Here is a 13,347-nt window from a genome sequence, read left to right as displayed (position 1 = left end):
CACTCTTCCATAAAGGCCAGATTGTCCTGTGGACATATTCTCCCAACTGAGCTGTGAATCTCTGCAGCTCCTCCAGAGTTACCATGGGCTTCCTGGCTGCTTCTCTGATTAATGCTCTTCTTGCCCCGCCTTTCGGTTAGGTGGACGGCCATGTCTTGGTAGGTCTGATGTGCTCCTTAGCCTTCATGGTGCTGTTTGTTCACTAAGGTTCTCTAACAAACCTCTGAGGGCTTCACAGAACAGTTTTATTTATACTGAGATTAAATTACACACAGGTGGACTCTATTTACTAATAAGCTGTCTTATGAAGACAATTGGTTCCACTATAGTTTAGTTAGAGGTATCAGAGTAAAGGGGGCTGAATACAAATGCACACCACACTTTTCAGATATTTATTTATAAAAAAATTTGAAAACAATTTATCATTTTCCTTCCACTTCACAATTATGTGCCACTCTGTGTTTGTCTATCACATACAATCCCAATAAAATACATTTGAGTTTTTGGTTGTAACATGACAAAATGTGGAAAATGTCAAGGGGTATGAATACTTTTTCAAGGCACTGTATTGGAATATTCATGTTATGCTCACCAAAATAAAAACAAATGGATCTGAATCAGTTTGGATAATGTGTTATGTTGTTATATTATTTCAGATGCTTCAAACATTACCAGATGGCCCAAACTATTGCATCATGTCATCCAAATGAAACAAATAAATATGAATTAATTCATTGTTTTCGTTATAATTAATTTCAGATTCATCTATTTTTCGAATTGTGATTCAGAGATTCTGCTACATCTGAATCTCTGAATCACGCACAATCATGCACAATCAGGAACACTGTTGATGGCTTACATTGGTCTGGGGACACTGAGAGATTGGTGTGGCATAGATCAGGAACATTGTTAAAGGTTGCACTGGTAACATTGGTACTACTGTGGTGGCAATCAGGTACCCTGTTACTGGATGACTCTGGTCTGGTGACACTGGGATTGGTGTGGCTAGCAATCAAGAACACTGTTGTTGACTTATACTGGTCTGGTAAAACTGGGACTGGTGCGGCAGTGACCAGGAACACTGTTGGCTTACACCTGTCTGGTGACACTGTGACTTGTGTAGCAGAGATCAGGAACACTATTGTTAGCATACACCGGTCTGGTGATACTGGGACTGGTGTGGCAGTGACTATTAACACTGCTGTTGACCTACTCTGGTCTGACAACACTGGGGACTAGTGTGGCAGCAATCAGGAATACTGTTGCTGGCTTATACTGGTCTGGTAAAACTGGGACTGGTGTGGTGGTGATCAGAAATACTTTTACCTGCTTACAGTGGTCTGGTAATACTGGGTCTGGTGTGGGCGGGTGATCAAGAAAACTGATTCTAGTTACACTGGTCTGGCATCACTGTGACTGGTGTTGTGGTGATCAGAGACACAGTGACTGGCTGCACTATTAAGACTCATTCACACATGAGGTTAGGGACTCAACAGTGAGGTTTTTTTTCTGCCTACCAACTGCTACCCTCTTTAGCTGCAGAAGCAGGGGCCAGGGGTGTACACATACCACAATTGTGATGGTTTGCAGCTGCGACAGAAATTAAACCTCCTGGAGGTGATAAATGCTTCATCGCCACCTGTTAAATGCTCCTGAACAGTGATCTGAACACAGAAAGTGAATCACAAAAAGAAACTAAAACAACTTAAACCACTTTGGTAAATTAAGTGAAAAGTGAAGAAATCGTCATAACAAGGGTATGAAATCCGTATCATGTCAGGAAGACAAAATGATGACCAACAATCTTGGATGCAGGAATTAAGTGGTATAGGTAGCCATGACCCAGAGCAGTAAATGTCCCAAGGAGAAAATAAAACTAATACTACAAGGGGACCAAGCATGTCAGGTCTAATAGCCCACTACCGAGCAGCAACTGGGGGTAGAGCATAAACTATTGCCTAGCAGAAACTTACTCTAGCAGAAACTTCATATAAGGACCAGGTAAACCTAAGTAGATAAATTAATGAAAGGACCCAGAGAGTTCAGGGCAGACTAGAATTTCTTGAATGCCAAGTTTCTGACTTCTGCCAGATTGGTAATAGTGGGCAAACAGCAGCGAGGCTGGTCCCATCCTGATGGTGAAGTAGAGAGGAATGTGGATCAGCATCTTGGAAAACTATACCCAGTTGTAGAAGCAGATCTAGTTCCTCTGAAAAGGAGACAAAAGCAAATGCTTTGTTATTGTAGGTGCAGATGAGGGGCAAAGGGAATGCCCATCTATATTTGATCTCTCTAAGCAATAGTGCCTGGAGTAGGAGTTTAAGGGCTGTGTGCCTCTGAATTGTGAACAGTGAAATACCAGCATAATTTCCCATGATGGATAAGGATGATGATTCTCTAGATTTCTTCATCACCAGATCTTTAAAGCCATAGTAATGGGGCTTCACAATTATGTCTCTGGGTAGACCATCAGGACATGCAGCCTGCAAACTCTAACTTTTGATCCTTGATACTCGGGGTTCACATCCAAGATTGTCTAACTTAGCCAAAGTCTGGTCCAGTTGTTCTATTGAGTCCTCAATTTTCTTGCTTTTTTGATTAGTATGGGAAATAGTGGTGTTCAGTTTATGTTCAATAGATTCAATCTGTGTGCCCATTTCTCTAATGTCAGCTTTGATGTCTGTAGTAATTTTTAGAGCAGTTTCAGCCAGCCCTTTAACAAGAAGATGATAGATTTTATGGAACAGTGACTGGTGCCCTATATCATCAGGGAGAGGTAGTCTAATGGCTGGGTCTAATACACCAGGGCTATAAGGTGACTTAGAAGGTTGGGATGACAATAAGTCATCTAATGTCCTCTTAGGGACTCAGTGGAGGCTAGGGACTTCCTCCCAAGGTGGTTTTACTTACAGGAGAAGAATTCTCATGTTAAGAATGTAGCACTAGTGTACAGTCCTGGGAAACCTCTGCAGCCTCAAGACCATGTGTCTGTGGCAGGGTCACCACTGCCATCTTTCCTGCAGGTGCTGTGGAGCAGTTTACTGGTGGGGGCCTGGAACAGGCTTTTCTCTCCATTCCTATGGCCATCTAACAGAGTGAGAATGTGCACAGGAATTCTTCACTCCTCCAGCAGGTCGGTCAGGTTCCCCTGGGCTATGTGACTAGAGAAAATCATTTAGCTTCCTGAACTGTCCATGAACTGAATACCGGTTCAATTAACCCTTTCTCTGCCACAGATTTAAGGCTTACCTTGGCTGCTAAAGCAACCAGAACTGTGCTTATATGTCAAGCCAACTGCCAGCTTTCTATTGGAAGTGATTCAGGTCGCTGTAAAGCCACCTGATCATTTCCACAAAATTAAAAAAGATACCAACCCCAACATGACTACCCTGGCCATGTGTTCTGGGCTTTGCTGTCCCTCCTGACAGCCCAGGAGGGATGTGTGTTTGATGTCGGTGGGTAAAGTAATGGGGGAAGATCGATTTGTTGATCTTCCCTCTGGTGACTGAACCTGCAAGCGACAAGCATTTTCTGACTTCTAGGTTTAGCTCTGTCACTCCCTAGCTACGTTGGTTAGATAAGAAGTTGATCAAGCACAATCTGTGATTGATCAGTTTTAATTGGATCCAGAGGGGATAATAGAGGTCTAATAGACCCCTGATGTTTCTTTAAAGATGACCTGTCATTTCAATTATGCTATCACATAGGAGGTTATTATATCTGTATGTTATAGCAATAAAGTTAAGTAACCTAAAAAAAAATTGAAGTATCACACAATGAATAAAAACATCCCAAAGTTTTTTAAGCTCTCATCCCCACGTACCCTGTACATGCACATACTAGCATAAAAGAGTGCATCAGATACATGCCTTTTTTAAGTTTCTCTATGTGGTCATGTGACCACTAAGCTTTAGCTAGTCTGTGTGTCCTGTGGAGGGCCAACAACAAAGCTACTAAATTCATACAGTAGAGATGACATTCAGATTCAGGCTGATGTAAGATTCAGTCCAACCTTTGGCTGTTCAGTGTTTAATGAGCAGGAAAACTAAATAATGAGTTTGTTGCACCCACTGAGCCAAACCTCCAATTGCAGAAGCAAGTCATGCAATTTGGTGTTCCCCCTTCAAATCCATAACCCTCATCAAGGATACAGGTCTGTAAATGATTTTTGGAGGAAATACATGCTGGGTTTTTTTTTTGTTTGTTTTCTCATTTTTAGCAGCAATTTTTTGTTTTAAATTAATTTCTCAAAACACAAAAAAAAACGTATTTACCTATTTACTTACTTATTCACATATGTAGGGGCAATATTTGGGGAGCTCCTTTTTTAAGGGGGTTCCAGATTCTGATAAATTCCCCTTTTTCTTTTTGAGGGTCTGGTATGAGTTTTGGAGGGTTTCCATGCCTGGCCTGGCATGCATTTTTAGGGGAAACCCTAATCCATTTCTTTTTGTTCTTATGTGGGGTGCCCCATTAACCACTTGCCAACCAGCCGCCGTCATTATACTGCGGCAGGTAGGCTCGTTCCCACGAACCGCCGTAGCTGTACGTCGGCCCTTTAAACACCTATAGCAGGCGCGCGCATCCCCGCTGCATGGCGGGGAAGCTAATGCACGTGGCTGTTACCCGCGATCTCCGTCGGCCACACGAGATCACTCCACAGAGAGGCAGAACGGGGATCTGTCAATGTAAACAAACAGATCCCCGTTCTGTCAGGGTAGTAGAGAGTGATCGTCTGTTCCTAGTGATTAGGAACAGCAATCTCTCTCCTCCTTTAGTCAGTATACTTCCCCCACAGTTAGAAACACCTCCCAGGGAACACATTTAACCCCTTTGATCACCCCTAGTTTTAACCCCTTCCCTGCCAGTGACATTTATACAGTAATCAGTGCATTTTTATAGCACTATCACTGTATAAATGTCAATAGTCCCAAAAAAGTGTCAAAAGTGTCCAATCTGTCCACCGCATTATTGCAGTCCCGCTAAAAATCGCTGATCACCGTCATTACTAATAAAAAAATAAAAAATAATAAAAATGCCATAAATCTATTCTCTTGTAGATGCTATAACTTTTGCGCAAACCAATCAATATATGCTTATTGCAATTTTTTTCCAAAAATATGTAGAAGAATACATATTGGCCTAATCTAATTTTTTTTTCGGGATATTTATTATAGCAAAAAGTAAAAAATATTGTTTTGTTTTTTCAAAATTGTCGGTCTTTTTTGTTTATAGTGCAAAAAAAACGCAGAGGTTATCAAATACCACCAAAAATTTGGTTTGGGCACAGCCTCGCACGACCGCACAATTGTCAGTTAAAGTGATGCAGTGCCGTTTTGCAAAAAATGGCCAGGTCATTAAGGGGGAAAATCTTCCAGTCCTTAAAGGGGTTGTAAACCCTCAGGGTTTTTCACCTTAATGCATTCTATGCATTAAGGTGAAATACTTCCTGTGATGCAACTGCCCCACCCCAGAGCCCTGCTTTTACTTACCTGAACCCGGTCTTTCCAGCGATGGGGATGAGCACACCAGCTCAAGCCAGTGTCTCGGGTCCTGATTGGATAGATTTATAGCAGCGCAGCCATTGGCTCCCGCTTAGGGTTGCCACCTCATCCCTCTAAACCCGAACACATATTAATTACACAGGTTTTGAGGTTAATTTAATGCAGATAATGCACCAAGTGAGTTTAATTACCACCTTCATCAGCCATAGAACCTGTGTAATTAATATGTGTTTGAGTTTAAAGGGATGAGGTGGCAACCCTACTCCTGCTGCTGTCAATCAAATCCAATGACGCGAGAGCCGGGGGTGGGGCCGAGTCCTGCTGTCTGTGTAAATAGATGCAGCAGCAGGACATGGGAGCACACCCACAGGAGTGCCCCAAGGGAGAAGAGAAGATGAGGAGCCAGGAGCGCTGCTGAGGGACCCCAGAAGAGGAGGATCAGGGCCACTGTGTGCAAAACCAACTGCACAGAGGAGGTAAGTATGACATGTTTGTTTTAAATAAAAAATAAAAAAAAACTAACCTTTAGATATCCTTTAAGTGGTTGACATCTATTCCTGACCTTCATCTAATATAAAGATCTGGTATAGAGGAAAGGAATTTCCTCAAAGCAGCTGACAATCATTTGTCTATTAGCCTTGCAAATGACCAAAATTTATTTTAACCTCCCTGGTGGTAATCCCGAGTGTGGCTCCTGGTTAAATTTCAGTACCATTAGCAGTAGCCCCAAGCCACACTCAGGATTGCATTGCAGAATCCTGGTCCAGTATACTTACCTTGTCACCAGGATCCTGCAATGTTCCCCTGCTGTGTCTGAGGGCTGTGTCTTCTGCCCGAAGTTCTGTGTTCCAGGCTCCTTTCCCTGCGAGCATTGTGATGCATGGAGCGGAACCTGGCGGCAAATTCAGAAAGTACAAAATTTATAACACATACAGTACACTGTAATCTTACAGATTACATTACTGTATCAAATCATTTCACATCCTTTTTGTCCCTAGTGCTTTGTCCAGTGCCCTGCATGCAGTTTTATATTATATATACTGTTCTTTCTTCCTGGAAACATGAGCTTGTCCATGGTAACCAAAAAGTGTCCTTTTATGTCAAAAGTGAATTTAGACCAGCTAGAAAACAGCGAAAGTAAATTAGAACACTTGCAGAATTGAGCGATAGTGAATCGTGGGGAAATTAATTTATTATTATTATTATATTATTATTTTTTATAATTATTTATAGTTATTTGTTATATTATAATTTATGATTTCGTGTTTCAAACTTTATCATACCCGGTATGTTTACTAGACTCTTGTTTGGACAGATTTATGTGTGTTATTACTAAGAATTACAGGCTTACAATATAAAACGCCAAATTTCTATGCAAAACAAGGTACCGATTTGAGAAGCAAAAATCTGACATAATCATACCGCCAGGGTGGTTAAAGATTCATATCTGATTGACTTCAATAGGATTCAGGTTAACAATCAGAAGCTAGGAGCAGTTCAGTGAACATCCTGTGAATTGAATCCAGTATGTTTGTTTCATCCCTACCATAGAGCACAGTTGTCAGCTGGAAGAGAGTTCATGCCACAGCATCTGGAGAGGATTGAGATGTAGCTCTATATAACTGCATGGAACAAAAAAAAATTCAAATCCCAATTTATTAGAAAATGTATATAGGGAGTACCATGGCAATGGAGAAGCAACATTTAACAGGTTAGTTATTGTGTAACCTTTTATTTTTACTTTAAATATTTTTTTCATGAACTGCCTGTAGCCTGCAATCATCTAAGGAGAGGTGAACAGTAGGTACTAACAAAAAGATGTTCCCGCAGTTCAAACTCCCACATCTCAGCATTGACCTCCCTCTCTCCCATCACAAGCACTTATTTGTGGTATGCCCTTGGATCCGGGGAGACTTCGTTATTGTATAAAATGCAAATTTGCTTGAGTTTTTGATAACTAAACAATACTGTCATTTTCTGATGGTTTGAATTTCAAGTCTAAAGTATGGTTGTTATATTTGTTCAAACCAAAATAAAATGTCATGGCCAATTTTTTTGCCAAACCTGTGTAATTGTATTCATTTATTGTTATATTATTTTGGTTGTCTTTTTTTGTCATTACTACCTCATGTTGTATCTGTAAAGATTTTTTTTTCAAAACTGATGTATAAAATTATGGTATCTTTCTACTGGTGTTTCATTTTTCCTTGTACTGTCCTTGGGATGCATAGTAGATAAATAATAGGAAACAGCCACAGCCAAATATTTTCAAAAATATATTCAAGAAATCAAGTACCCATTCACACCAAAACGTGGGAAAGGCACGTTCTGTGCACATTTCTTGCACAGCATGTGAACACACTGCCCTTGTGAGATGCATATGGGTGCCATCTTGCAAACAGTGTGTTTGCAGTCACCAAACTACTTGGTACTACAGTACCATGCAGATTGGTGCAGTGTGATCTGAAAAAGTAGGCTTACGTTACCTTTTGCATGTTTCCCTGTGTTTTGCAGAGCATTCAAGTGAGTGGGCTGTCAAAACCAGATCCCTTAGTAACATGCGGGAATGTCCCAATGTTAACTGGCCCTGAAACTTACAAACTATGCTGTCAAAAATGCAAAAAGTCTAGTGGGGACCAATAATGTCTGATTTATAGCAGTACAGGTTATTACAAACACCTCAACCCCATTTCAGACCATACTACAGGATTATGAGAACCTTTCAAATAGTTTGTCTATCTTGACACTGGAAAGTATTGTTTGCAAGGTAAAGCTCTGGGACTGCAATAAAGTTTTGTCCACATTCACATGATTGTCTTCTCCTAAAGAAAATAAGACATTTTATGAGATACCATTTGCATTCTTTTATTTCAGCACCAAATGTAAAGAGTACCTATACTTTTGTTAAGAAAAAAAATATTCCCCTTTGGGTGATCAATGTACACTTCAAGGATTCTAGCAAAGTTTGTTCTGGAGTCCTTCCTTTTTCTGCTTTAAAGAAACAAGCTGTTTGTTACACTATGTCCTTTGGATCCTGATTCTGAATGGGATTGACTGTTTCATTATATTCAGCAGATGCATTTTCTGTGTTTTAATGAGGAAAGCTGCAGTGTTTGCATGCCTATAGATTTTTTCAACTCTTGAGGAATATTTCACTAAAAGGTAAATTTCTATTACAGGGGGGTACCAAAAATTTGACATATCTTAGTGCAGAAAATCAGCATGCCAATCACACAAGCAGGAAATCATGAATGTACAGAACACCTCCAGGTCACCATATTGTATTAATTTTAACTGGAAAATTACAGTGACTGCAGATTGAAAAGGAAAGGTGACTTTTGATAAAGTTAAATTACAATATAGCTTGTGCAGCATCTATATATATATTATATTATTTTTTATCTGCTATTTTTCACAGTTGAGTTAACCTTTATTTTGTGTTATTATTCATTTTGTTTAGAAAAATACATTATTATAATTATAGGAAAATACATTTTTATATTTTCCTTTTTTAAAACCTGAATATATATTTATATAGTATTTAATGCTTTACCAAAACATTAATTTAGTATAGTCATCTACATTCTAGCAGTTTTTTTAATAATATGCTGCAACACAGTATTTTTATGTCTTAAACAGATAAAAGGAGATTGAACACATGATAAAATGTCCATAAATAGAAAAATCCTGTGGCGTAGTCATTTGCAACTGCTTTCCTGCATTACATCTGCAACTGCTTCCTTCAAGTTTTACATCGCAATCTATAGAATGTTGTCAAGTGGTGATATTTCTAATTTCAACATGAAGAGAATGAGCTCTAGGTTGTAGTGGAAATTTGTACGTTCTATATATAATTGTTTTGTATTTTGTATGTATTGCACACTGCCCTCACTGTGCACACAGCACTAATAATGTTTTCAGTACATGTTTACATTCTTTCGAGTCCTGATTAGAATTAGCCTACCTATGTAATGCCCCTTGTTATCAATAAACGTACAATTGTAACATTAATGTGATACCTACGTAATCATGTGCATAAAAACTTTCAATTGCGTCATAATAAAGCAGAACACTTATTTGGAAAGATGCTGAGCGTATCTTTTGTGTCTGTTCCCTACTGCAGTAGTTATTATTAATTTGGAACCACTAATCAATATGAGGATAGGAGTTGCCTATCATCAATTTAACCAAGTCAGCATGGCGAGCCAGCCAGGAGGGGTTTTCAGGTGACCCTGAGTATCCGAAACGAGGAGCTTGAGACGATCCGGGAATTTCTGATAATCAGCCGGCTGAGGTAAGCCTTTTGCTTACATTTGAGTTATCAGACTTCCTTGATCGGTAAGGCATTTTTGGGACAAAGGGTACCTGTTTTACTCCCCTTAATCGAACTGTATTGATTGGTGGTTATATGTTATGTTGTCACTGTCTATTGTCCATCGGAGTGTTATAGATAAGAAAGGGTAGATAAGTGCTGTTCACAGGTATCTGTAGTACATCTGCTAGTTAAAGTAGTTTAGAGGCAAGAGGGTATAGGCACATGTAGAGAAGACTGGCCAGTCATTATTGGCATTAAATTAAGTAAGGGAATGAAGGGTAAAAGTCCCTCAAAAATGCCCAGTGCAAGAGGAGTGCTATATATGAACCGAAGGTGTGGTTCCACCTAAACCGAGCCCCTAGATTAATGGTTAATGTGGACAGAGATCCACAATGGGTAACTGGGTTACCATGGTCCACAGGGACTAAGAATCATGCAGAGTAAACAGCTAGAGAAACAGCTATTTATGTGAGCAGGATGGATCAAGGGTGACAATAACACTAGACAGAAAGGAACATTTTCACGTTAAGTTGTGGGATGAATTTGGGGTCAGGCACTACAACTAGTAAAATCAGAAACAGAGAAATGAGAATTAAAACAGAATACTTTATATGTTGTCAGAGAGGGAAGATGGGATGTGCAATGTGGCTGCCTGTCTGATCATAGAATCATAGAAGCTAGTTATAAAGGATTTCTGAACAAAATAAGGAAAGCAGAATTTAGGCAGGGAAATATTAATGAGAGTTAAAAGAAAGTGAGAGAATGATATGCATGTGTTATGTACAAATGGGAAAAAGTAAGCGATTTAAGAGAGATACATTCGTGTATGTGTGAATGCTGGGAGCTTTAGTTCTATCCCTTGTGTGTGTCATGTACGCAGATGTGACCCCCTCCTTTGTGCTCTCTTGAAAGAAATGTGGCTGAGATGAGATGTCAGTGATAAGCTGGAAGGACACCATGCCAATTCCATTTTTTTTAGACAAAACATTTATAACAAAATGTGCCGGTTAACGAATCTAATGGTAAACAATGTGATCACAATTATTTTGAATCTGTTTTCCAAACATGGTAAAATGAAGGTTACATTTAACCGTGTATTACACAAATTGAATATCCTTTGATAGTGCATTTAAATAAGGGAAATTAAGTAACATTAAGTAATAATGAGTATTCATTTCTAATATGAGTTTAACAATTTTATTAATAATATAGATATATTGAAACTGGTTTAGACAACCTTTGGTTGGACATGAAATCCAGGTTATTGGGGAGTGTAGTGGAAATTTGTACGTTGTGCATATAATTGTATTGTATTTTGTATGTATTGCACACTGCACTCACTGTGCACACAGCACTAATAATGTTTTCAGTATATGTTTACATTCCTTCGAGTCCTGATTAGAATTAGTCTGCCTATGTAACGCCCCTTGTTACCATAAACGTACAATTGTAATATTAATGTGATATCTACGTAATCATGTGCATAAAAACTTTCAATTGTGTCATAATAAAGCAGAACAGTTATTTGGATGGATGGAAGATGCTGAGCGTATCTTTTGTGTCTGTTCCCTACTGCAGTAGTTATTAATTTGGAACCACTAATCAATATGAGGATAGGAGTTGCCTATCATCAATTTAACCAAGTCAAGGTCAATCGTTATTACCCACAGCTGTTCCCACAGCTCTTTATAATACACTGGCCACACATGTCTTTAAGCTGTGTACAAGTAAAAGTATGATGTTGTGATTTGTGCAAGAATTTTATTGTTTTTTGTTAGAAACACAGTAATTATTTCTACATTATATCCGGTTCTCACCTGACGACAAGACCAACAAAAAAAGAACACAAATGCAAAAGAAATGTTTTTATTTTCATTCATAAGTTATTTTAATTATAATATCATACAACCAGGGCACTCTCTTTCATACAGTATACAAACAACAAATACCATAGGGTAAACCCACTGGATATCCAAAAGCTAATTTGCATGAATTTTCCTAAATATAACTTTCTGAACAGATTCCTTTACTTCTTTATTTCTCAAACTATATAATATAGGGTTGAGCATTGGAATTACAATAGTGTAAAGAACAGCAATTGCTTTGTCCATGTTTGACGCATTTCCATTTGAGGGCTTAAAGTAGGCAAATATTAATGTTCCATAAAATAATAGCACAACAGTGATATGAGAGGCACAAGTAGAGAAAGCTTTCATTTTCCCTGCAGCGGTGCGTATTTTTAACACTGCCAAAATAATGAATAAATATGACCCGAATATAAAGATAAAGCAAAATACTCCTAAAACAACATCAGTTACTATGAGAACTAGCTCATTAATACTTGTGTCAGAACAAGATAGTGCCAGCAATTGTGGAATTTCACAGAAAAAGTGATTGATTTTGTTGGATGCACAAAATGACAGACGAAATGTGCTTGATGTGTGATATGTTGAGCTGCACAATCCAAATGTCCACACAACAGCAGACATAAAATAGCAAGCTTTTTTGCTCATAATAGTCTTATATCTCAAAGGATTACAGATTGCAAGGTAACGGTCTATTGACATAATGGTCAATAAGAGAAACTCTGTGTCCATAGCAGCAGTAAATACAAACATTTGTACAAGGCATCCTTGGAATGATATCCCCTTGTGTTTAGAAAAGAAATGAGCCAACATGTTTGGAATAGTGGCTGTTGTGCATACTACATCTAAACAGGAAAGGTTACTAAGGAAGAAATACATGGGAGTATTCAGTGCTGGATCAATACTTGTTATAATGATTATTATAAGATTCCCAGTCATGCATATTATATACATAAGAAAGAAAACACAAAATAAAATTACTTCCAACTCTGGAGCACTGGAAAGACCAAGAAGAATGAATTCAGACACTGTGGTTTCATTGTACATCCTGAGCTATGGTTTGCATATGCCTATAAGAGAAAGGAACATTTTTTAAATGAATGAACATATTACTAAACTACTTTCATCTGATGTCAGAAATATACAGCACTGAGCTGTTTCAGACACAAGAGCTGTACAAAACACAGGTTGCGTTACTACCATTAGGGTTATCAGTTTATTAAATAAAGGGTATATTGCAATATTTTACTAGACTTCATAGCACATTCGCTGTTTGTTATGGAATGGACTGAGAGGGCTCAAAGGGTAGCTCCAATTTCATGGGGAAAAAAATAGCAAACAAAGAAAAAATAATATAGCATGTATAATTGTGACACAAGTCATTTTGTAATTGAATGTTATTAAAAATGACCTTTTCTTTTTAATCTGCAGCTGTTGTAATTTTCTGAGAATGCATTGTAATATGGCTACCTGGAGTTGTTCTGTACACAGAGTGTGTACTGTCCACTCCCCAGAAACATAATTTCCTGCTTGTGTGATTGGCTCACCAATTTTCCCAGAAGTCTGCACTAAGATATTCAGATTTCAGGCATCCTCTGCAACAAAAATGTCATTTTTGGAGAGATACTTTCAATAGGAGCACATCTAAAGGGATGCAGGCCCA

At 38.6% G+C, this 13,347-nt stretch overlaps 1 protein-coding gene across 1 annotated transcript; it reads right to left on the bottom strand.

Annotated features, from left to right (window-relative positions):
• Positions 1-11,798: 11,798 nt before the first annotated feature.
• On the bottom strand, positions 11,799-12,731 carry LOC141129085 (olfactory receptor 5V1-like). The gene has a single exon (XM_073616903.1). It carries the CDS (start codon positions 12,729-12,731, stop codon positions 11,799-11,801), a length of 933 nt encoding a protein of 310 aa, XP_073473004.1.
• Between the last annotated feature and the right edge of the window lie 616 nt (positions 12,732-13,347).

The sequence above is a fragment of the Aquarana catesbeiana genome, linkage group LG01, assembly GCF_042186555.1.
Source record: "Aquarana catesbeiana isolate 2022-GZ linkage group LG01, ASM4218655v1, whole genome shotgun sequence".
NCBI lineage: Eukaryota > Metazoa > Chordata > Amphibia > Anura > Ranidae > Aquarana > Aquarana catesbeiana.
Note: the sequence above shows the minus strand (reverse complement) of the source record. Positions and strands in the feature narration are given on the sequence as shown.